Consider the following 26,241-nt stretch of genomic DNA (forward strand, 5'->3'; position numbering starts at 1 on the left):
TTCCTGCTTCAAATATAAATCATAAAAGATAGATAATTATATTTTTTACATTCGCGTGTTGCAATTATTTAATCATTTATTTATCACTGCAAATATCTAAAGATATATATATATTCGTTGCAATACTTTTCTGAAGATCTAATTTGAAGAGAACAGAATCTCAATGCCGGCATCATATCGTTTTGAAGACAAAAATACAGGTTCCGCAATACAGGTTTTATAATTTAACGAAATTAGTACGCTGTATGTACATAATTTGCGAACCGCGAAGAGAGAAAGACATGTTATTAAGTCGTTATAGTTCGCAGCTTTCGGCAGTGAGCGAAAATGCTGATTTTACTTTACGTGAGTTGTCTCGAGTTTATGTGGTATTGTTCGCTTCCTCCCCATAATTCGCGCGGTTTCGCTCGAGCGATTCTGCGAATTGAAAAAGTCTTCGTTGATATTAGATTTTGTCAGAGGTTGTCGGCGAGATTAAACTGAGAGAGAGAGAGAGAGAGAGAGAGGGAGAGGGAAATTAAGGTTGAGCTGTAACGCTTCGCTTACGTTATCGCCCGTGGTTGTGGGATGAGAATCGGAGAGAAATGCACATAAATCGACGTTTCGCTTATATGCCGTTATGCGAAAAGGCATTCGTCTGTGAGGCGCTAGGTCGAATCCATAAATCGATTAATCGAAGCTTCGGTCAATCACGGTAACTTCGCGCGGATAATTTCGAGTTTGCCTCTCGAGATTACAATACGCTCGCGAGCCATCCGGATCGCGTTTAATTGCTCTTTGAATCTTTTTGTGAGATCTTAACAGGCCATTGCGAGAGTTTCGTTTTGACTTTGAATTTAAGTTTTGCTTTGACAAGATTGAAACTTAAGATAATGTATGTGCTCTTCCGTTAAATTTTATTCTAGCTGATTACATAATTGAAATTATTCAAGTATAAATCGTGATAGATAAATCTGTCATAAGAATGCAATTGAGTCTTTCATTTCAAGTTTTAAGAATAGCGTTTTTTAATATCGAGAAAATAATTTAAAAATTATATTTAAATTATACTGATGCTCACAATTTATATGTCTTTTGTAAGTACAGTCGTTTGATAAGCCGAGCTCGATTTAAATTTGAATCTGCTGTATACATATTCGTTCAGCTTCGCGAAACAAAGCGCACTCCGCGGTCGGTAACCACGCTGGCGGAGAAATCGATGTCCTTCCCACGCCGAGCTCGCGCCAACGTCATCGTCGACGGCATCCTCGACGTTGCGTCGTCGCTCGATGTAGCGTCTCAAGGTCTTCGTGGGGCCACCCGCGTTGCTCTCAGCAACACCATCTTCTGGTTTGCCCCGCCAACTGCGGCGTGTGAAAACCGGGGAAAACCACCCGGCGCGTCACATCTATCGACCGCGTACTGTCGGCGCCGCGCAGCGTCGCGACGCCAACCAGCTAACCAGTCAGCCAGCCAGGGGTTCACTGCGCTCCACCTTTCGAGCAAGAACAGAGTTCGTGTGTACGGGGGGGAAAAAATTCTCGTACAGTCGTCGTCCAGAGGTTTTTCTTTCTCGGTTGTCGCGTTCTTCATCGATATCGATATCCTCGTGTTATCCTTCGGCGTTATGTGGTGTTGTAAGCGACTAGATGCTTCCGATTGGCCAGTCACGACCATCGTTCGAGGTAACGTTTCCTGTCTGCACGTTGTGCTGCCGCTGCCTCTCTTACGTTCGGGATGCCAACCGAGGTTGTTCTCGAGGTTTCTTCTTATTTCTCCCTCTCTCTTTCCTTCCGTCACGAACGCTTCTTCAGCTTTCTTCAGCCGTTCCGCTCCTTCGCTGCTTCTTTGCCGCACCGTGAGATTCAACGGAGAGAAAGAGAGAGAGCTCGCATACTTATGCAAACGGACGGAGGAAGATGAAGGTCGAATGGTGTCCACGCGAAACGGGTCGCCAGGCCGTAGACCCTGCTCAAATTTTGGCGAGATGTCGGATCGCTTGTGATGAGCGCCAAGATTCCTTTCAAAGTATTTTCTTTCTTGGATGACCCGATTTTACCAACCTTCCTCGAATTCGCGTCAGCGATCGTTAGGTCGTTGATCTATAAATGTCTGATAAATAAATAAAGTGTCGGTGGAAGAAATAATATCGTTTTTAACAAACTTTGAAGGATATGATCTGTCTTCAAAGTGGTTGGTAAAATTAAATCTATAAATATTTTTGTGCTATAATAGGTGGATATTTTGTTTGAGTTAACATTTTTATCAATGACATAGAGATTCTCAGGTTTGCACGTTATTCGAAGGATTAAAATCGACATTTTTAGCTTTTTTGCTAAACACTCGCATTGCTTTTCCTGCGTGTCAAGGTTGAATACTGCGAAATGAATTTGTCCCAGATATTGTCTTGTTGAATAGCTGACGGAGATCTTCAGAAATTGACTCTATGATATTATTCCTGATCATTGTTTTAGACGGGATCTAACTGTATTATATGCTTCAGTTCAGCTACACGCTTTTGGCTTTCTATGTATTTATCGCACTCTCTTTTGTGATAAAGTAAAAAAATATAATTATTAGAGATTCATCGATTATAAGGTTGGTTACAGAAAATCCGTGCTATAAATGATAGATTTCTTGATGAATATAGTGAGAATCTAGCGAGAACAGAGTATTGATTATCTCTTATCACCTCAAGGCTTTTCGATCGCCATAACAGGCGCGCTAAATTTAGCGTCGACGATCTCACCACGCTATCGTTTATGAAAACAAATCGCCCATAACGGGCTTGCGATATAATACGACTGTTCGATCTGTTCGGAAGCCGTATATCGGTAATCGTTTCCTTAATCGCATTCGGATAACTTATTCGATTTGATTCCACTTGTGACGCAACGTACAGCGGTTATCTCTGCTGCGCTTATCATTGCTGTAATATGGGTAAGGTGTATGGGGTAATTGAGATGCAGCAGTTTTTTCTTAAAATAGCAATCTAACGAACCGCAATTGCCGATTGCTTTGCATTGAAGCTGATGTAGAAATTGACTGATTACAGTGATTAATATGAATGATTTTATTTAATCCTTTTAAATCTAAAGAAAGAATATAAATGGATTTTTTACAGCGTGCATTCAATCCTTATGAATATCTTGACCAAATCATCTTTTACCTACAATTTCTTTGATTATTTAAAGTCTAAGACAAATTTTTTTTATTTATAGAATTATATTAAACTAATACCCCATGTAACTCGTTTCAAAAATTTTATTAAACAAAATTAAATATATATATATATGCGACGAACATTTGCATAAAATTAGCGACGCGTAATTGGGTCAACAAATGGAATTACGTTAGCATTGGACGTTGTTAAACCAACGTTAACTGCAATCATCGGATTTGGATCTGCGAAACATCTGGGATACATTTTTTCCCGACTGCGAGAAACACAAAGTTTCGCGCACATGGAACTCTCTTCTTGTTGCGCGGTACTTATATTAAACCTTCGCGTAAAAGCTGAATCATTCGAATGGTGCAGCGACGTTTGTTCTGCGCATGTGCACTTTGTATGCAATATCGTATATTGCAAGAGATATTGAAAAATATTTTTTCTTCGATCTTTTTTTTATTATTATCTTGAAATTACAATTTGAATCTAAAGAGTTATTTTTTCATAATATTAGAAAAATGATATAACATTATGTCATTCAATTTTCATTTATGATACGATTAGCGCGAATAAATCCTCTCATTGATTCGCACGAGAGGGAGACATGCGGCAAAAATAACGACTTCCGTTCGGTGCCGATAAAAATATTTGACACGGGCGTAACGTCACGTCCGTCTAAAGGCGAGTTTGTGAGTTATTTCTGTCCGCGTCGACAGGGCTGTTGTTCAAAGAACTATTTTATTACAGCGTAATCTGAATCATATCTGAATTATAGCACAGCATAACTTGTAAAGAAAGTAAAATATTACGTGTGTATTTTCGCATTTTGTTAAATTATTTATGACATGATGTTTTCTTCTTATATATCTTCTTAGTAAATCGATATGAGAATGTAGGAAAGTAATTTAAGTTTTTATTTTTTTTTTTGGTATTATTATTATATCCAGTCTTTCGATATTTTTATTCCTCTCAGAGAGAAATTATTTTTAAACGCATTGATTATATTTTTCACATTCAATAATTAAAGTTTAAACGGATCGCGTTAAAGTTCGCGTTACCAGATCCATGTCTTGATATGGAAGTTTCGTGGGATTTCATTGAAGAATCGTGACTCGCGAAATGCTACCGCTCGCGAGGGCTGCAGTGAAATGCCGTCACCGTGCTTACGTGATCTATGGCGAAATCGCTATCGCATACTAGATATCATTGCCTACGTGTACCAGCAATAGCTCTTCGATAGAGTCGACTCTGCAGGAGAGAGATCCTTATTCAGATATGCATTCGCAACTACTATGCGTTTCGAGACTTATCGTGCGGTTGAAATAAAAGGCCAGTTGAGGAGCCGCCATAGATGATTCGAAGATTATAATAATATTCTAATATTTTTGTCATCTATTTTAATATATATATTTTATATATATATATTTTATCAGGTATCATTCAAAAAATGTTTTAATATTTAATATTCTTGTTTGTGTCATGGAGTAAGTAGTTTGATTATACCTATCAATAATGCACAACTGGAGGAATATTTTCTGGAAGTGAATATAAGAAGCTAAGAAAGCTTGTGATTAGTAATAATTACTATTAACCTGATATCGGATTACTAGCAAGTGCGACTTTTCTCGTCGCTCCGGAACTTTCAAAAGTCAAGTATCTCATTTGATTGCACCGCGGTGAAAACCTAACCACCTCCGCGACAGAGATGAAAACCTGCTATTCCGGATAATTCTGTTCATTTATTATACGTTCCCGGATTAAACGCAGTCATCAAGCATCGCTTGAATATCTAGATTTCTCCCGCTCTTATATCCGTCAACCCACAACGAAATTAATGCGACGCTTCGAGCGATCTGGAACGAATTCTGCCGTTATGTTATCTCGTCGGTGATTTTGTTCAGCAAATCGAAAAAGTCGTTTTGCGCATTTCTCGTTTCACGTAGGCTTAAAACAGATTTATTACAATTGCATCCGCTAATCTACGACTGTGTTCCGTATGCGAAAGCTGCCCGAATGTCATTGACCCTCCTTTAAAAACCTCTAATTAATCCCAATCGGAGACTGTCATGCGTCCGCTTAATTACTCGACAGTGTCGAGGAACTCTCTGAAATTCTTAATTCATCTTTAGCGCAATTTGACAAATTACTCGGCATGGATTTAAATCGGTTTGATGAAATCTACCAGATTTTTTTTTTCGTGGATGTCTTAAAACTGTTTTTAATATCAGTATATTTTATGACAATTACAAATCACCGCCATTATTTTCGCTATAGAAAAATTGATTTAAAATTTGCCAAAAATTAAAAAGAAAAGGAAAATGTAATAAAAATGGGACACGTATAATTCTCATATGAAAGCCTTGAGCAATATAATAATAGTACGTTAGTAATAATTGCATAAGACATAGACAGATTGTGACGGCATTTCTCGTGGACCATCGCGAGCCGCACCGAGGAACCATCGATTATCGAGCAGCTTCGGGCATGGCGCATGCTTGATCGTAAGATTGATGGCACTCAGAAGTCATCGTTTACTATCGGTTAATGCGATCGGTTTCGAGACGATGATCGCTAATCGGCGCATCGCGATTCGGCTCACCCGACACAAAACACAGCCTGTCTCGCGGTAGCGAGTTCCGTAATCTCGCACGGCGGATTCTCAGTATAGTAATTATAGTGCTTAACAAGCAATCCATCAAATCGCCACTTATCGACACCGGGTAATAATAAACGCTCGTCTATCAGTCTCTTTCTCTGAAGCGCATCTCGGACTAAAACATTTACGAAAAGAAAAATAGTTCTTAACAATACATATAGGATACGCTCGGCAAACAATATATTAAGAAATTTAGGACGTAAATCTTTTTAAAATTAAATTTTGTCACGCGAATTAATTTATTTTATTTTGCCATTAGCAGCTCAGAGATATTTTAATTTTTTATGATAATCGTAAAATGAATTGTTTCTTATGAAATCTTTAATTCGCGAAAAATCAGACAAAGTGCTGATTATGTAAGATTAAAGAAAAGAAAGTGGAAACGGGAAACGTCAATAGTTGGCTGTCTCGCAATACGATCATTAATCACAATCGCTGCTAGATCAATAATCAATAAATGATAAATTGCAACTCTGTCACAATGACAAGATTCGTTTTTGTCATGTCTATAATGAAATCGTCATTTCCCGATGTAAACGATCGATATAATGTATAACGATCAACGATAATAGTATTACGAAGTCATCGTAAATCCAAACAGCACAAAAATGCTTTAAGAATCATAAAATCATAGACATTATTGCAGCGATTTAAAAGATTTTTCTTCGTAAATCTCTCATCGATGAATACCAATTAACAGTTGTATTTATCTCAGACTCACGATTGGACTTAAAAAGAAATGTTGCGAGACAAAATTATAGATTATCGTTTTCATTACATATATAATTGCACCGTTAATTGCGAACGGTTCATAATCAGAAAAGTGATGATCGATCGCTTTCTTCCTCTCGCCTATGTAATCGGATCTTTTTTCTTATTTTTTTTTCTTATTTTTTTCTTACAGTCGAATCAGTTTACATATTGGTTAGAAAAATGTCGAAGCGCACGATATTAATGTGTAATCTAAAGTCTAAAGCTTTCGAGATTATTTTCTATGTTATCTATGCGTACATTGTCGATAAGATTATCGATAGGGGAAATTACTTTGTTATTCTATATCTAGCATTACGATTTTGATATTATTCGTTATCAGAATTCTTTGTCGCGTCTTTAATCGGAATTCTAAATTCTGATACGACACTCGGAGGATATAGAAACGATTTTTTACAGATAATTTTGGCATCTGTAACATACTTTGATCGCGAATTAAGAAATGTAATGAAATGCTGTGAAAAAATTTCTGAAACAATCAAGGATGAACTATGCTGATGTATTAATCGCAGATCGATTTATTGTTTGCGAAGGGAATCGATCGGTAATTATATTATGTAAGTACAACGAAACTGAAAACCTCAATTAAGCGCATTCGCTCAAGGCGGACCGTTCGTTCTGCATAATCAGTTTCATAATATGGCAACGGTATTGCAGTTAATTAGCTGACAACGAGAGATTGGTGTAACGATGCGGTGTCACTGCTCCTGAAAATAGTTCGAGAGAATCGTTCTAAAGGGTATTGCGAAATGGCCTCGAGGAAAACCGAATTTCAGTTTCCCAATACTCCATCAAGATAATAAATTAAGTTTTAGGGACCTAATTAAATTTCAGCCGCATAGATATAAGTTAGTAATGTTGGTCATTAATTATTAATTAATAATCTAATTATATAATTACTAATTAAAATTCGAAATATCATATTTAAGCTTCTAACGATTGTTAAAAAATTACAGAAATTCGATAAGATATGTCTTTAGACTTCGATTTCGCGATTCGACGTGTTTGTTTGTTAACTTTTCCTAGAGAAAAGGTCATTTCGTGGCCGATTAGAATCGCGTTCTGCTTGTGCAAGGCGGCTTTTATAACCATTAATTATCGCGTTGCATTCTCATTACTCTCTCCTTTGCTCTACCGTCATTCGCCATTTATTTGCATCTCTCAACCATTTCTTTCCGATAATTGGGCCTCTAAATTGGGACGGAATCATTAAATTATTCGCTTAGAATCACTAATGTCGAAGTTGGTTAATCATGAAAATTTGTAACACGATTAATCCGAGTGTCGATAATACTGATAATTTTAATTAATTATCATCTTCAGCATAAATCAGTTTATCTCCATATTATCTCCGCGCAACTGTTTTATAACTGTCTCACTACACAGTCAGAATTATAATTTTCCAGTTATTCAATATATATATTTATAAATTATATTTGTGAAGTGTACGAAAGAGAGCAAAACGAGAACTCCAAGGTGCTCGAACTCGCAAATCTATAGAACGTCAATCGCGTCTCTGCCAAATCGAAAGTTCTAATTTTATGCACGGGTTACTACTAATTATAGAACGGATTACATACTCGCAACACAATTATAATAGAGACTTGTTATAATATAGTTGTTGACATTCTCGATTTTCCGTTTTAAATATACATTCGATTAATTAAATTTATTTAAATCCGTAGCTTAGATTCAGGATTATAACGAGATTACTGATGATCGCTGCGTGTGTGGCGTTCAGTATTTATTATAATACGATTTCTCCGTATATCGCATGGCCGTAGGATTAGGGTAATAAGCGAAAAGAATGCGAATCTCGCGTCGGGCATGTAGGGGTTCTAATTTTACAAACGAGGTGGGTCGATTCTCAACGATACCAGTCGACAAGGAGGTAGCGCTCTAAATGCGTCTTTTCGAGACCCGCGCGCGCCGCATTTTTCGAACTCGTCTCTCTCACCTCAAGTCATTACCACCGAAGGCAACATGCTCACAATTTCTCGACCACGACGTCTGGCGAGAGGAACTCGAAAACCTCGATGACTGTGTATTCTCGACGTCGACCATCGAGGTTACAGATTCCTGCAGTCGTCGGCGAATGCAGCGCATTCTGTTTCGGAAAACGTATCTCGAAAGCGATAGATGTTTGACAATACCGTGCCTCGTTAAAAGAAAATGCAAAGAATTCAATATATATAATTTATAATATTTTTTATAATCAATTTCTGTCGATTTTGTGAAGTGGTATTTTAGTTAAAGTGAAAATTTTGATTTACAATAATTTTAAAATAAATAAAATTTTATTCTATAAATTTTTTCCTTAATAAGTTTACACATTAACAGTACATATTTCAAAAAAACATTAGGGAATTTATTAGGAATGAAACTATTTACTAATTATATAGTATCAATTCAAATGATCAATAAACAATTTTTTGCCTTGCAATTAGTAATAAATGTTTATCGACGTGGGGTCTTGCATATCCAATGATTGTTTAAATCAAGATCGAGCAAATTTTACGACCATAAGCGGCACGTGGTTCTCATTGATGAAAAAATAGTGAGCGGCATATTTGATCATAATTTTTTATGCTTTCTCAGTCGGCTTGCTATCGACGCGAGTCGGCAACTATTTAATTAAATTTCCCTAACGGAATGTAATTGAGCATTGATCACTGTTTACTACTGTGTTATCGGAAATATGCATTCCTCATGTGCAATGTCCCCTCCCTTTCTCTTTTTTCGTCATATTCCAATGGTTCTGTTACAACTTTGCGAACAACTTTCGAACGAGTGATGGATGATCGACTTGAAGAAAATCTGAAATAAAGTCCTTGAAAGCTAGACTCAATAGAAAAGAAAACAAAAAGTTGTCTATATGGAAAACTTAGGATCATAAAAATTATTGATTCTGATTATTTTTGACTTCTCGCAATAAATAGTAGAGGATAAACATTCTAGTTTTGTATAAGTTAGCATTAATTAAAATTTATCACATACATTACATAAGGCTGGAATCTCATTTGGTATAAGTTAATGCGAACAATTTTTTTTGCATCTTTGGCTATGGAGAAGCTTTTGTGTTTATTTTATTTAAAAAATATTTATGCACTTAATCATCTTTTTCTTACAAATTTGTATTTTTTTGTTACAGGTGAGTCACAGATTTCGTATGTAATTCCATCTTATATCTCGCGGAGCTATGAAAATGGCTAACCAAAGTCCAGGTAAACCCTTATTAGCATTTTTTAATAGCGCGGGCCGATTTTTATCTTGTAACATAAATGAGATATTGAAATTAAAAAATAACTTTCCAGATGATTCTCTTAGATGTTATTTCAATGTTACAAGCATCGCTAGATTTTTTGAATATTTATGATATGGTGGAAGCGTTCTTTTAAGATATTTACGATTAATCTCTTTGCTTCACAATTAGCATTTAGATGATGCAATCTAAATAATTTTTCACTTAGCGAAAGGTCGCATTTGGCAAAAGCTTTGCGAGGAGACACGAGTAACGATTGAATTCTGAAAATAGATTTGGCCCGATTTTCCCGCAAAATCGCCGCGACGCGATCGTTTCTCCGCAGTTTCGACACGTTCTTTTCATCTGAGTATCCATAGAAAATAATGCAAGAAATCAAGAAGATATATAACTTATTTAAAAAATATATAATTTATTTAGAAGGTATATAACTTATTTAAAAATAATGCGAATTTAAAAATTGCGAACAGCAACAAGGAAATGTTCAAAAAAAATTGGTCTTTTTCATTGTTTTTATTTTTTTTTTTGTTTTTGAATCACCGAGTTTGACGCAAAAATATTTTAAGCAATTTTGTATAAAATTTCAATTTTTTTGTAGAAAATCTTTTGGCTCTGTTAATGATTTTTATTTTGCGCTTGTAAAAATGACACAGTCAATTACTGCACGTATTATTATCGGTCGCCGTTTCATTGCGAAAATGAATTATTAATTAACACAATGACAGTGATATATTTGCACTTTCATGCTGAAAGAAAGTTTCAGAGTAATATATGAAGGCACGCTGTGCCGTACTCTAATCTTTAAATGTATCCTGTTGCCAGTTGGCAACGATTGCATCGATGTTCCAATTCGAGATCTAAGATCATGCTGGTTGATAGTAACGCTAAAGAGTTTTATTCAACAAATAAAGTAAATTTTTTTTTAGCTCAGATATGAAATATCTTATACAAAATATTTATTTTGTTAATTCGAATTTAAATTGAATATTGAAAAGCATAATAAACTTTTGAAATATGAATATGCAATATTAATGGAATGTAGCTATCTTAGTAAATAATAAAATTGTTCAAATATACAAATATATGTATTTACACGTTGATATTGCAACGTAACAGGATCTGTCGGAAATTAATCAAGTCAATAAAATTAAACGGATATTGTTGTATGATGTGGTCAACAGATATGACGCAACAAATATCGATGATACAAGCGTTTAATTATTATCAGAGTCGGAGCAAGAAATGTACCAACGGTCGAACTGTTAATTGTCTTTATTCTCGCTGAATTAAGAGCAATTAAGATCGGTTCGCGAAATGATAACGCGCGGCGTATATTCTTCCAGAAGTAAAAATACCTTTCTTAATTATGTGTCATGACCACACTTCTTTCACGATATTACTGGCTTATTTCTTGAAAAATTACTGCAGTGCTTTATTTTGTAATATATCTTTTTTATTTTATTAATATTTTTAAATTATCTCAGAAAAATACTTTTGTACTGGATATTTTTATCTGCCAAGTACATATTTTTTTGTAAATTAATGATCTGTTAAATGAGACTAAATAATAAAAATGAACAGTTAAATCTCATAATTATATTTTCGGAATTTCACGAAATGACACTACTTTCAACGTTTTTATGAAATTCTATAATAATAATTGTGATGCGCAGAAACAACTCGCATTTTTATTGCAAATTTGCGGTTAATTACGTGAGAAAGCAAAAAAGAGGTCAATTTGTCCAGTGGAAGGAACTCGTCGTTGGTACCGTTAAAATAGCATAGACTTTCCTTATACGTATCGTCCGCTACTGTCATGCTTGCTAGCTATTTGTACTTGTCGCATGTAATTGGAGGCTTTTTTAACGCATGCTTCATATGGTCTATTACAGGCTTCAAGGCCAGAAATTTAAGTGACATACGATTCTTCTTCTGTTTCTTTGCACGCATCAAACAATTAAGCTAGTTTCACAAATATTTAAACAGATATTTCATTTTTTTGGGAATTTTTATAATCAAAAGTAACAATCTGCAATATCGTATAATAAATTTTAGTTACACGTGTTTCTAGAAAATGCGGAACTAAATGTCGAGCTTCTTTTTTTTATTCTTTTATTATAATTTCTCTTACATTTTAATTACGAGATTTCTGTTAGCACTATCTAATATCTATACTTGTTAACATTTAGCAGAATCATTAGAAAGCGTGTAAAAATTATTCAATACGTATACGATTAATTGTTGAATTGAACCCCCTGCGGACGAACAAGTTTCCGGCCGTTGAATCGCGAGAAAGCGAATTATTTTCCTAAACCACTGTCCTCGATTCGTATATTATCTTTCGTTCGAACGGCCGGCGGTCATTCGTGCTTCGGATTAAGCGGATTCGATACTATCTGTATCTGGGGTGTGTCCATCATTATGGTAGAAACGATTCATGAAAAATTTAATTCGGGACGTGATTTGCAATAACGCGAACGAACGGGATATGATAATATTGTTCTTATATTCTTTCAGTCTCTTTTTTTTTTAACGGAACTTTAAATATTTTCCATAATTTTCTGTGTATCTTAGAAGACTTTACTGTGTGAGGAAAACGATGTCGTGCATTAATAAATTAACACTCGATACCCTGGAAATCTCATTCTTATTTTCAGGGATTAATTCGTGCAAAATTTATCAAGCGCTTTGACTGTTTGCGAATTTCGTGAATATATTTTATCTTGCCAACGCAAATCGCGCGATCGAAGATCGGATAAGTGTATAGACACGCATGAGGGGAAATCAAGCACAATGTCGATTGCGTTTAAGTGCGAGCAACCAGACGAAACGACCGACATGTCAGTCGGAGAAGTCTGCTCGCTGGCAAAGACCGCCACGCGAGAGCGATCTATCGTTTAACGTCCCGTCATAAATTAAGTTCGGGTTAGGGCAACCGCGCGTTAAAGTGTGACAAAAGATCGATTTGATGTGCGCTTGCGCGCGCGCGCAAAGTTTCTCCCTCGTAGCAGCTCGCGTTCAAGCTCGTAAATCACGGTCGAGATCGTAATCGATCGTTGCCGAGACTTTAAATGGAACGAATTGACCCGCTTTTGCCGATCGCCCTGTTTTGATGGCGGTTGAGAAAACGAGGGAAGCTCGAGATTTTTCCGAAGGCGCTCGCATGTGAACGAAATGATCGAAGAGAGCGCGAGAGATTTTCGAATTTATCAGCATTGCTCATATCACTCGAACGGAAAGGTAATATCGGAATCGTTTTCCCGCGAGAAATCGAGAGCGTCATGCACGTCTATTTTTGTATCGATCCGTTACTCGATTCGTTTCTCTTTTTATTATTCTCGCCGCGATTAATTAGCCTCTCAGGCTGTGCAATTAACCCTTGCTGCGACGCTCGAGTTAATTATGCGGGGATGCAATAAAAGTATTCGAATGATCTCATTATCGAAGGGTCTCTATTCCCGTCACAGGGTGACTTGTTCAAATTATGTTATCGTTGACCTAAAAGACGAGTAATAACGACGACCCCCGAGTGAATCGTCATAACGAACGTCCCACATATCCAACCTTATATATTGTGTATGATCGAAGAGAGCGCGAGAGATTTTCGAATTTATCAGCATTACTCACATATCACTCGAACGGAAAGGTAATATCGGAATCGTTTTCCCGCGAGAAATCGAGAGCGTCATGCACGTCTATTTTTGTATCGATCCGTTACTCGATTCGTTTCTCTTTTTATTATTCTCGCCGCGATTAATTAGCCTCTCAGGCTGTGCAATTAACCCTTGCTGCGACGCTCGAGTTAATTATGCGGGGATGCAATAAAAGTATTCGAATGATCTCATTATCGAAGGGTCTCTATTCCCGTCACAGGGTGACTTGTTCAAATTATGTTATCGTTGACCTAAAAGACGAGTAATAACGACGACCCCCGAGTGAATCGTCATAACGAACGTCCCACATATCCAACCTTATATATTGTGTTGTATGACAGTGAGCATAGAATCAGGTCGATTCTTCAGAGAGCGCAAGAAGAAAGATCATTGTACAAATAAGCAGCAAATGAAACAAAACTGTGCCATTGCTAATGACTATTTGTTAGTATATCATCTGCACGTTATCGATAGGAAGAATTAGAACTTTATTAAAGTTTATAATGTTGCAACATGTTAAGTATGCATTTGAAAATATATGTATATAGAATACGCATATTTTCTTTATTTTATATACATACCTAATCAATTTCGAGATCGTTTTATATTATCGGTGTAATTTGACGCCGATAACAGTATCTTTACATAAAAATAGGATCCATTGATCTCTCTTATGTCATTATCTCGTACAGACAACGGTGTTGCTAATGGCGTTATTAATGCATGCGGTTAGTTAACTCCGTTAATGTCGCACGAGAGGTGTTAAAAACAAGGTGTAACATGTGCTCGCTCGCACTGTTTCGTCACAGGTGCGCGGCTCGCGATCACCTAAGGTAGGTCATAGTTTTATACGCGACTGTTTCGCGATATTACGGTTATCCCCTTAGCACGCTTACTTCTGAATCACGGCCGTTTCTCTTTAGAGGCTGCCTACGCAAATCGCGATCGACAGACCCTGGCCGTTTCTTCGCGTTTCGCAATCGCGTTCGTTCGAGCGATGACGACGGGTTCGACGCGATCGCGCCGATGCGTCTAGCGCGAAAACGGAAACGTAATGAAAAAGCATATCGAGATTTTACATTGTAATCGTTGTAGTGTGTGTTTACAGCAGCGTAATAATTGCACACAATCTTTCACGCTAATATTTCTCAATCGTTTTTATTTGATTTTGCGGCTTTCTAATCATTATAATCGTTATTAGTTGAAAAAATGATTAAAGGCATTTACTCGGAAATTTATTTAATATTACAACTATATATTTATATATAAATTTAATTTTTTTTTGGGTGAATTTATATTTCGACGCTTTGTAGACATAGGTTCGAAGCGAAAAAGATGTTGGGAAATTCGTTTGTTAATATAGTCACGTACCAGTTTGAAACTTTTTTGAAATAAAAACTTTTTTCCTTGAAAGTGCCATTAAAACAATGTTTTCGTATTTCCCGAAACATTATGAAGTTTTGCCAAGAGTGAACGTAAAGTCTGAAAATAAGATGAAATTTCCGTCGGGCAAAATTTTATTACATTTTATTATAATTTTTTGGCTTCTTTCCCCAAAACTGTAATTTCATTAAATTTAGTATCATTCGAAGTACAATATACGAAGTTCCAATTCTTCTCGAAATTTCTGCATTTATTTCTTAAATTATTTTATGGAAGTTTTAGAAAATATTTTATAATTAACGTGCAAGTTCAGATCTCTGAATATTTTTTTATGTTTAATTATTGTACAAATATACGTAAGAATTTTTTTGTATATTATCGTACGTTATTAATAGAATGTAGATTTTCTCCAGCAACTACATTTATTAATATCGCGGCAAAGCAGCTGAATGAAACACTGTCACGTCAGACTCTGCGGTAATTTTCGAAAGTGTCTAATTAGTTACACTTTCAGACAGCACTTTAACTGGGCCAACGTAGCGTGGTTGTTAAACATTAATCAAAACAGTTTATACTTTGCCCCAGAAGAATAGATACGTAAAATTAACAGAAAATAAATATTGTATTTTATCTGTTTTCGCGAATTAAAGTTCAATATTCATTAAATAATATTGTAATCTAAATAAATATTAAATATTAATTTCTTTCTATAATACATTGCGAAGTTTAGTTTGCTACAATGTTACTTGTTGAATAGAAAGTATATTACCGTTTATTTGTACTGAGAAAATGTATTTTTTTCCGCCTGGAATTATATGTAGGTTGAGAAATTCGTATTCAGTTTCGCAAGAATCACGCGTGACTTCTGTTTTATTTTTCATTATAAATTTGTATTCCTATCGCGTATAACAAGTAACGCGTCGCGTTTTCTTCCTTGCCTTTCTTGTTGCGACACTCGGAATCGTAATTCGTCCGTAAGATGGTCTGACCACACACTATCGTGATCACTTGCACAGCCGTTTACAAACATCGATCACGATTCGCAAACACGTTGCATACGTGCAGATTCTGACGTAAACATCAGACGCTTCTGTTCGACCGTGTTTGCCGATACAATCGGCAATCGGAATGCATTGAAACCAAACTGACATTGGATATATTGCGGTTCGCATAATCTGCGCGTGCGATCGTTCGAATAGCGCGAGCATCTATTCACTTATATTTAATAATTTTTAAGACAGGAAATTAAAAAATTTATTATAGAGTATAAGATTATTTTATAATTATGTTTCATAAAATTTTACGCTTTATCTAAATTTTACATCTCGTTGCATCTTTATAGTAATGAAAACTAAAACATAATTAGAGAATCGATATTAGAAAATTTTTGTAATATTATGTGCCAGAATTGCAAAAGATAACATATATCAAAATCGCGAATCATGTTCTTTCAGCGAGTTCTATTAGCAAGAATCCGACTTTAGTTACGTCAGTTTGGAAAGATATCGTTGAAAATATCTTGGTTGCAAAGAACAATCGAGATTGCTGTTCTCTTTCAAGGAAAACGTGGAAATTGAAATGTAGTGTTTCTTACAAAGATTTTTTGTGAACGCAACAAATGTGTATTTGTACTATGATGATTACAATGATGAACAGCGCGAGATACGATTCGATGATGCTCGGCGAGAAATTTGATTATTTTCATACTTCCACGAAGTCGCAACAATGCCCTCGCTTTTCCTTCCTTTGTTGGGTGCGTAATTGCGGGTTACTGGGACACGTGTACGGTACTCGGGGGGGATCGTAAATTTTGAAACTCTTGCCGCAGTGAAATAACGGCGTCGCCATTCGGCCACCAGAATCGCGCACGACGAGGTCCGTTTATTCGAGAAATGAACGTATGAATACGAACGCGCTACGCATATTATTATCTTTATCCGATATTAGAAAATTTTTGTAATATTATGTGCCAGAATTGCAAAAGATAACATATATCAAAATCGCAAAGTTCTTTCAGCGAGTTCTATTAGCAAGAATCCGACTTTAGTTACGTCAGTTTGGAAAGATATCGTTGAAAATATCTTGGTTGCAAAGAACAATCGAGATTGCTGTTCTCTTTCAAGGAAAACGTGGAAATTGAAATGTAGTGTTTCTTACAAAGATTTTTTGTGAACGCAACAAATGTGTATTTGTACTATGATGATTACAATGATGAACAGCGCGAGATACGATTCGATGATGCTCGGCGAGAAATTTGATTATTTTCATACTTCCACGAAGTCGCAACAATGCCCTCGCTTTTCCTTCCTTTGTTGGGTGCGTAATTGCGGGTTACTGGGACACGTGTACGGTACTCGGGGGGGATCGTAAATTTTGAAACTCTTGCCGCAGTGAAATAACGGCGTCGCCATTCGGCCACCAGAATCGCGCACGACGAGGTCCGTTTATTCGAGAAATGAACGTATGAATACGAACGCGCTACGCATATTATTATCTTTATCGTCTGTGATATGGTCGCATTATGAAGCTATCGTAGCGTGCCAATGCTTGCGTGTAGTTGTAAACTTTGTTTTGTTCTTTCAAAGTTGTATTCTTTCCTCAAAAGATTAAGTTTCACACAAAGAGATTGAGCTATAAGTCTCGCAAATAAAATCAGGATTCCTTTGATATATTAGGAGCGAGATTTCGGAGACAAGTCATACTTGCACAACATTTATAATAGTAGCGAGATTATTTGAAATCAGCGATAATGGAATTCGTTGCAGCGACGTAAATGTGTTTTCAAATTTTTTATAATATTTGAAAAATGGATATTGCAGTTTTTATATTATTATCTTATTCCTTTGGTAAATTTGTTAATTTCATCAGCAAATGATACGATGCTTTTATCGCTATGCATTAACGCAAAGAATATACTATATTCCTTAACTAGAAAGTGGATAATTGAATATAACGGAAACATAAAAATGGATTACGTCTAAAATGCAACGCGATATCCTCTTTAATACTCAGGAAATTTGTACGTATTAAATCGCTCCGCGAAGCTCGCATTCTCCTCTTCAAGGACCATAACAAAAGATAGCGAATGGGATAATCTTTGAGATACGAAGAACGAGAATTGGTGACGTCGTCGGTGTCGTAGTATCGACCCTCGGTCGGGCGCCAGCGGCCGTCACCCTGGCAACCCTCGCCCATTCCTTTTGCATAGCATATGATGGCTAGACGGCTAGAGCATCCTCTCTTCGTGTACTCTTCATTAGTGCCACGGTCAACGGATAGTCGAGTACGCTCGAAAGATAGAGAAAAAAAAGACAGAAAGAAAGACAAAGAGCGCGCGAAAGCGAGGAGACAGTTTTCTCCGCATCTTCCACTGACATTTAGGCAAATTGGATCGGCTGTTGTGGACAGTCTTATCTACTAACGAAACTTCTGTGTTGATGGTTCTAGGAGATCATAAATGAGAAGAGACGATGCGCTGAAATGTTGAGGAATAAAATCGATAGCCAAAATTGAATATAAAAAAAAAAAAGATATAAAACTAACAATAAGTAAGTAATTGGTGTTTTTTAAATTATAAAAAAATCCATTCTTGAAAAAATAAATGTCGCTTTTGACATAACTACATTTATTGTATATTCGGATAGCACAATGCGAGATGAAGAATATAGCAATTCTAAATTTAGTGTCTTAATCAACGAGAATATTTTACAGTTTTATTTTATGTCAGATTATATGACACTTCCTTTCTAAGATTAACTCTGTTTTCTAAACGACTGAAAGAGGAATTATTTGATGGATAGGATAATTATTAACGCGCTAGAGGATTGAATAAGATTAACAGCGTGTATCGCGCACGGTGTGGTATCGATTATTAATCGGTGGCGAGATCTCAGAATAACTGTACTTAATCCGCCGATCGATTTCCTTTTAGAGCCATCCGGTGCATTGTTATACCGCCGGTCCGATTGACAATGAATAATCAAGATTATGCGTAACGAGTAGATAGATTACGCTGGTAATAGCGACGTGCCATAATCACGATGATGCTCCTTAATTAAGTTGGTATTGGATCGATAATTCTCTCTTTCTCTTTATCCGTATCATCGAACGTACCGCGCTCGTTTTGTCTGCTATTTATCATCACCACGCAGGATAACAGGAAATGTCGGTCGAGACTTTGCGAGGAAGCCACTCATCTATGCTCCCGTACACCGGCTTTGATATATTATTCGCGATATTGCGTGTATATTCGTAGTTGATGCATCTCGAGGAGAAAGAAGAATGCATACGAATGACGCAATATCGCGCTAAAACCACGGTTAGCTGAAAAAGGTGATGAATCATTAACGAGACTCGGTATTCTTCAACTACAGCCTTTGAACTTTATCTTTAATCCGCGAATATTCGCGCTATGATCCATACATCAATATACAGTTACTTTTTTGCATTGCAATTTTATAGAAGGTGGTTTTGTATCTTTGTTTTATATTCTCTGTCAGAGTATATAAATTTTTCAACAAATATAAATAATCATAAGCTTATTCTTTTTCACTCTGTTTTTCTTTTTTCTCGAGAAATCATGAAAAGAATATATTTTTGTGCTGTACGATATTTATTGCATCAGAATATTAAGAAGTCAACAATCTCGAAATCCATTCGAAAGCACTCTCCTCTAGTTTTGCAATTCAACAGTTGAGATATCAAGCAGTCAATTTAGTAAATGACACTAATGGTATTCGGTTGATGCATCCCAAAGACGGCGACGTTATTACGTAGTTAAGGTGAGAGTTGATGCACAGGTGCAGCAGGAAGTCGATAAAGTGGCGCTAAACTTATACACGGTGTGCCAACCATAACCTGCATTTTGCTTTGATTGAAGAGATTCTATATTCGAATTCAGGGATTATAAAAAAATTTTTGTAATTTTATCTGTAATATCTTTTTTCGTAGAATGTGCCTCGTAAAACTAAAGATAGAGAAGTTAGAATACACATGAAGTATTATATATATATATATATAGCCATGTACAGAAACGATTATACTGACCTATAAAACCAATGCTTATCTTCTAACGCTTACACGAAGGCGCACTCGGTATATGGCCGAGTACACACTGTTGGAAATTACGTTACCCGGGAAAGCTATCGGTTCTTCCTTGCGTGGATGCTGTAACATTAACACACGTAGGAAGGGAGTGTAAAACCGATAAGGATCAGAGCGTATAATCGGAAACCTTACTTACGTACGCGCTATGTATAAACGTGGTGGAGTTAATCATCGCAATTAAGTTTTCACTCCGACCAGTACAGTGACGTAACGATACGTCAGTTACAATCATATGATGATAGTTAGGTATCGTTTATAATTTATTGGTTTGCGATGAAAAGATGATCGATCGTGATTGTCTAAAAATTCGATAATTCCGTGCATTCGTGATTTGACGTACGCGATTAACGAAGTTCGAAATGTGTGATGAAATATTTTTGCGGAAACGCGATAATCCAAAAACTTTTCTCTTTACAGTATAGAATAAAAGATACGTTTAAAAGAAGCTTATTTGTATTAAATCTTTAATAGCAATATAAATTCAATTAATTATATCTTAAAATATAGATTTTAACCGAGAAATGTATGCGCACATAATTAAATCTTTTTTTATATAATTAAATTTTTTTTTTCTTTTTTACATGAAGAGTCACTTGAGAATTAAAAATAAAATGTACATCATACCATCATATTTAATCGCAATGTAGTCGGCGGAAAGAAGGATTACCGCATTTGCTACCGCGCCTTCATGTACGGGTATAAAGTATTTACGAGCGGTTGCTTCCTGGTTTGAGCGGAAGCTTGGATGTACCTATGCATTATCTATATAAGTTGGCACACACACACACACACACACACACACACAAACACAAAAGAAGACCAGTACACCACTTTTAGAAATAGGGAGGATGTGGCGTCTTTCCCTCTATAGCTCGAGATGCGCTTCTAATCCGGCGAGAATCAGGATGGTGCAAATTCCCTTGTGTAAGAACTGTAATACAAGCCGAAATACGGTATCAGTTAACTACCTGCAATCTACGTGTCAACTTTAATCAGAACAAATCCTTTCTATTCGTATTGTGAAGCTGATTGCCGAGGGACGTTGTCTTCTCAGAAAGTCCTTGCTTCTCATAGTTACGACATTGTGTGCATACATAACAAGATATGGATAGAGATAGTAAGATGTAACTTTACGTATATATGTATTTGTATAATTAATGCATAATCAAACGAAACATTTATATCATTTATATCATTTGCTTCATCATGGATTTTTTTAGATTGTTTAATCGATATCGAAAGAAATATTTATTACAATTCTTCCAATTTTTCGTTTTTATCGGTACATTCTCTTTATTTTAATTTTACGCATAATGTTTGTTCTTCTCATTACGCTATTCTTATTTCTTCATATTGTTCCCGGATTTGTTGTTAATTACGTTAAAAAGCGTTCCGACCATTCATGCTATTATTCTTCGTATTCGAGCAATTTAATTCGTTCAAGTTAATTTACTTCATATAATAGAAATCACTTTTCTTCGAAATCTTGGCATGCTGCAAAAGTAATTTCAAAGTCCGTTCAGAAGAGACAGGCGTGAACTGCCGTATCTCCGGCGAGTCAGGATTCGCGACGCTGATTAAAAGATCGGTCCTGGAATACAGGAGCGACTTCATGCTCGGTGATGCGTATAATTTTCTCTTGTTGAAGTAATATCGATCTCCCGTTCAGCGTTCGTAAGATAAGTCGAAGTAATGACGAGCGTGCCTTTTCCTTCTTAACTCATACTTATCGTACTACGCAGGGGTCGTTAAAAACGACCTCGAAGGACGTCATTTATCGATCGAACTTTTCATCTAGGTCAGACTTATATTTCGGCATGCGTATCTCTTATATTCTCTTTATCTACATTATTGCGTTTTACGTGTAGAATCAGATGGATTTTATATAACTAATAAATATATATTAATTATAAGTAAAGTACTTAATTTTAGATAACACGTGTTCAAATGTGACGCATGCGTTTATATTTACACCATATTTTGATTATTTGAAAATTGGATATACAAGAAATTATATAATGTTTATCCTGTTTATCACAAAATACCTAATCGTGAAAGAAATATCAAAACATGATTTAAGCGTTTAAAAGGGCAGAAATCTTTGTGGTCGCGAAATGTCAACCGCAAGAGTCACGGCGATTTAATCGAGACGATGAAACTAATAGAAATTACGGCGCCACCGTCCAATCCTATAATTCTCTCTTCAATGTACAAACGACTCGACAGCCCGGAACGCTGTCTTTGTCCGGAATTGCAGGGGATCCGTCCCCCGCAATTGCGCGGTTAGTATTTTCGTGCGTCTCGTGCCGAGTCTAGAATTAAGGCGGGCGGACTCGAACGATCGATCTTGAGCATTCTTGTTTGAGTATCTCGATTCGTGATGAACTTTGTTTCGAAAATCTTCAATATTAATGTCATGATCTAGCTAATTAATATATGTGTATTTCTATTTACAACAATTATAATCGTTCTGTAGATTGAAATGTCAATTAAAAACTCTTTTTGTCATTTAGTTATTTTATTAAATTATTATATTGCTGTATTTCGTGGAAATACTTAGTCTTCGCATTATTATAGAATGAGACAATGGTTATTGTCAATTAGTAGATGTGTGCAATATTTCTCGGATGTATCATTATTAGTATGCGCTGATTCATCTTTCAACCGAAAGATCGAGAACATGTACGATGCGCGAACACGATACTCCGATTTATTTCCAAGAAGGAAAGGATTTAGCATTATGTGGCAAACTCGCTCGGAGAAACTTGATGAGTTTATCGAACTCAAGTCGAATCACATTCGCGAACTTACGAACGGTTACATTTCTCTTCTCTTAAAAGTGTTTGTTTAGGATGATTTACAGCAGTATAGGAGATCTTAAAACCTGCGTAAGCATGGACAGTTTATCTCGCACAGAGGATAAGCGATGCTATTCGAAGAAATTTCTAAAAGCGATAAAAGAATTCACGGAAATAGGTAGGCCTATCCTTTTAAAACCTTCGCGAGCATAGCTTCCAGTTTTTACCTTTGCATTTTTTTTTTCTGGATAGCATTTCTTCATGAACGATGTTTCTTTTTGCTATTTTTCCGCTCGCTCAGCTCCATTTTCGCTGGCTATACTCGTTTATTTAATTTGTGATGACGGCAAGAAACGGCGGCGAATCTTCGACGAGACGCGGAACGAGGTTTGACAGGAAGGTTCACGGGGGATATTTATTACCGTTGCCGCGAGGAATTATCGGCCGTCGTTCTGTTCCGTTGTGCGCCCCGGTGAAAACGATCTTCGGTACGAAATTATTGGCGTCTCTTTGCATGTCTTCTGAGAAACAGTCGGGCGATCTTATTCCCTCCGTTGAGCTCACAGCGTGATTCTTGCGGCGAATAAAAGATCGAAGATCTTTGTACCAATTATGGTGATCCGTTAGGTTTCGAGAGATCAAGGCGAGGTGTACAAAAGTTGGGAAGCTATATGGAATCATAATGGAATTATTTATGATATGTAAAAAAACCAATGGAGTTGAAATTAATTTTAAAACTTTGTATCTCTTTTAATCGATACTGAGAATTATTGATTATGAAATATAATAGAATTTTAGAGAGTTTCGTGGATCCATGAATTCTATAAATCTTTACTTCGTTGAATCTCCGAAATACGTACGTTTCTTTGCATTTTTTAATTTTTTTAAAACCTTTTGTCTTATCAATCATAAACGATGTAAATAATCAGTGAGTCATAACAATTGGAAGCGGCATCGATTTGTCTCGCTTATAAAGTCGCCTCGGCTGTTGCAAATTTCAAATATAGATACAGCGGGATGCGTCGCTTTGATATCTCTAAACGCACAATTCGATAACGTAATCTCCGCAACGCGACCGCTAGGTGTGTTTCGCATTTGAAATAATCGCAACCACATCCGCAGCCATTGGCATGTCGCGATTGAAGCGCGAATGCATCGCACATGTTGCACATACCGTGCGGATTGTGAGCCCGCATCATACGCATGAGATACATAGGTTCAGAATGCTGATCATGCTGGGAAAAGAGAATTTTGAGCGAATGCACAAATAAATATATGCTGCAAACGAATGATTACGTAATGGAATTTGTTAATTGACTCGTGCTGTCGGTCAGAGTTCGGTCGCGTTCCATGCAAATTTGCGATTTTGAATTAATATAATCGCGTTATATCTTCGTCGCAACTATAATTACATCGAGTTTCCGTACATGATTTCTCGGATCATTCCAAACTCTCCCTCTTCACGAATCGCAACATATAAACAATTCCGTTTCGCGACGTAACTAGAACTTATAATTAATCTAAGCAGTGCTAATTGTATTTTCGGACTAGCCTATCAAGAATTATCGTCACGTCCTAGTAATTTTTTCTTCCTCTACCTCACGTCATGAATCATAATAATATTTTTCGAGGTTAAAATATTCCGAAATAACGGTTCAAGATCAGTTATCTTTTAAAGTTTCGTTAATTTTTAACTTTTCTATCTTTCTTCTCCACGATCTTGCGCTTTCATATATTTTATATAGTACAGTTTATCTGTAATAAAAAATATTTTTACATATCCTTGAATTTTTATACAAAAATTTCTTAGAAAATTTTGATATTATTTTGGAAAAAGGTTTCTCTTTTTTTACATAAATTATCGTGTTTCAAGCTACAGTAAAAAAACCAAAAATCTGTATTATATCGACAATTGTTTACATCTATTCTTTCCGTGGCTTTTGTTCGCGCTGCGAGCTCTTTTTCATGAAACAGTTTCGCGCACGTGTGATAATCGATGTGACATGAAACTCTCACGAGTGACGAGTGATAATCTTTGTCAATCAATGCCTGCCCTTGGTGCTCGATGGTGCGGTACCGCTTGTATCTAGCAGAGACAGCTGGTGAACCTGGCATATTAGTCTCCATAAAGGGACATCGATTGTCGTTCAAGTGACTTCGTGTACGAAGCATGCGGAAGATCAAAACGCAAGAAGCGCGTCGTTATGTTCTCCAAGTAATAGTTGATGAATCATAGAAACTTTGAAAAAAATTCTTTGAGATAATTATATTTATTATTGTCAGGGATATTCTTCGAATTAATGATTTAATACCAAGCTAACAGAAAAAAAATAAGCAAAATTAAGATACTCATTTTACACATTATTTCATAATAACTTAATAATATTTAGATGTTCAGATTTATAAGACCATCGTGAGAAGAATAGCTTCGCATCTTGTAGAAGCAAAAAAAAAAAAAAAAAAAAATTTATGAGAAAATCAATTTTTATGTTCTTAATCTTGATGCATTACAAATTAACGGGAAATCTAAGAGAGAGATGCAACTATTTAAAAAATATAATATGATCACAAAATATCTCACGAATATAAATTAAATGCTACACCACATTGTATATTATGCAGTGATAAATTTAATAACTATTAATTTCCTGTAACTTTATGATAGCTATTAAAAGATAGGCAGGAAGCCGTTACTCTTTTAAGTTTATAACGACTACTAATTTTATCACACATTAGGAAAATATCTTGGTGTGATATTACTCTAGTCGGTTGATTCTGATTTTTAAGTTATTCTCCGTAAAATATCGCGTAGATAAAATCCGATGGCTCCGCTTATCCGCAAACGGACGCCGCCGTGTCGGGACGGTGCGCGTCTTCGATGCATAGCGCGTGTACTGCAACAGGAAAAAGTGACCTGATAAACCGACGGAGATGTCTGAACTAACGCAGAGCAACCGTTAGGTGTAACGACTATTATTTTCCAGCAGTTTTACGATACGATCACGTTGTCTCCGGGACACTTTTTCGGCTTTTACCCTTAGCGAATCTTAAAGTCCATTCACGAATCAACAATCTGTTAACAAAGGTTCTCGACATAGTATATTATTATATCTTGATATTAAATTTTGAATTTATTTTTGCTGAACTTAAGTTTTTTTAAAGTTAATTGAGAAATATTTTATTATCTTGAAAAACTTATTTCTCGTGAAAATTTTATTACTAAATAAATCATAATATATAATTAATTATTTATCTCTTTATAAATATTTCTTAATAATTTATTATTAAATTTTCTTTATGGGAAGTCGACTTTTTAAAAATTTAAGATAAATCTGTCATTAACGATTTATGATACAGATCGACATCTCGTATAATGAGCCACAAAAGATACATAAGCTGCAGTAAAATGTTCTGGGAAACGGTTCGCCGTATACTCGGCAGTTTCGACGCACCTTCGTGAAGCA

The 26,241-nt window shown here is 36.0% G+C and overlaps 1 protein-coding gene across 9 annotated transcripts in view; it reads left to right on the plus strand.

The window, feature by feature from the left end:
• The window catches only part of LOC115242508 (MAP7 domain-containing protein 2-like), a 142,951-nt gene that overhangs the window by 23,273 nt on the left and 93,437 nt on the right, over positions 1 to 26,241 (plus strand). The window contains exon 1 of one of the 9 annotated variants that reach the window (XM_029818864.1): positions 9,766 to 9,799. The exons of the other annotated variants lie outside the window; for them this stretch is intronic. Coding sequence (XP_029674724.1) covers positions 9,775 to 9,799 — 25 coding nt within the window. The 5' untranslated portion in view covers positions 9,766 to 9,774. Of the gene's footprint in view, positions 1 to 9,765; positions 9,800 to 26,241 lie in introns of those variants that run through there. 9 annotated transcript variants of the gene reach the window in all.

This window comes from Formica exsecta, unplaced genomic scaffold (genome assembly GCF_003651465.1).
Source record: "Formica exsecta isolate Colony F162 unplaced genomic scaffold, ASM365146v1 scaffold60, whole genome shotgun sequence".
In the NCBI taxonomy this organism is placed as follows: domain Eukaryota; kingdom Metazoa; phylum Arthropoda; class Insecta; order Hymenoptera; family Formicidae; genus Formica; species Formica exsecta.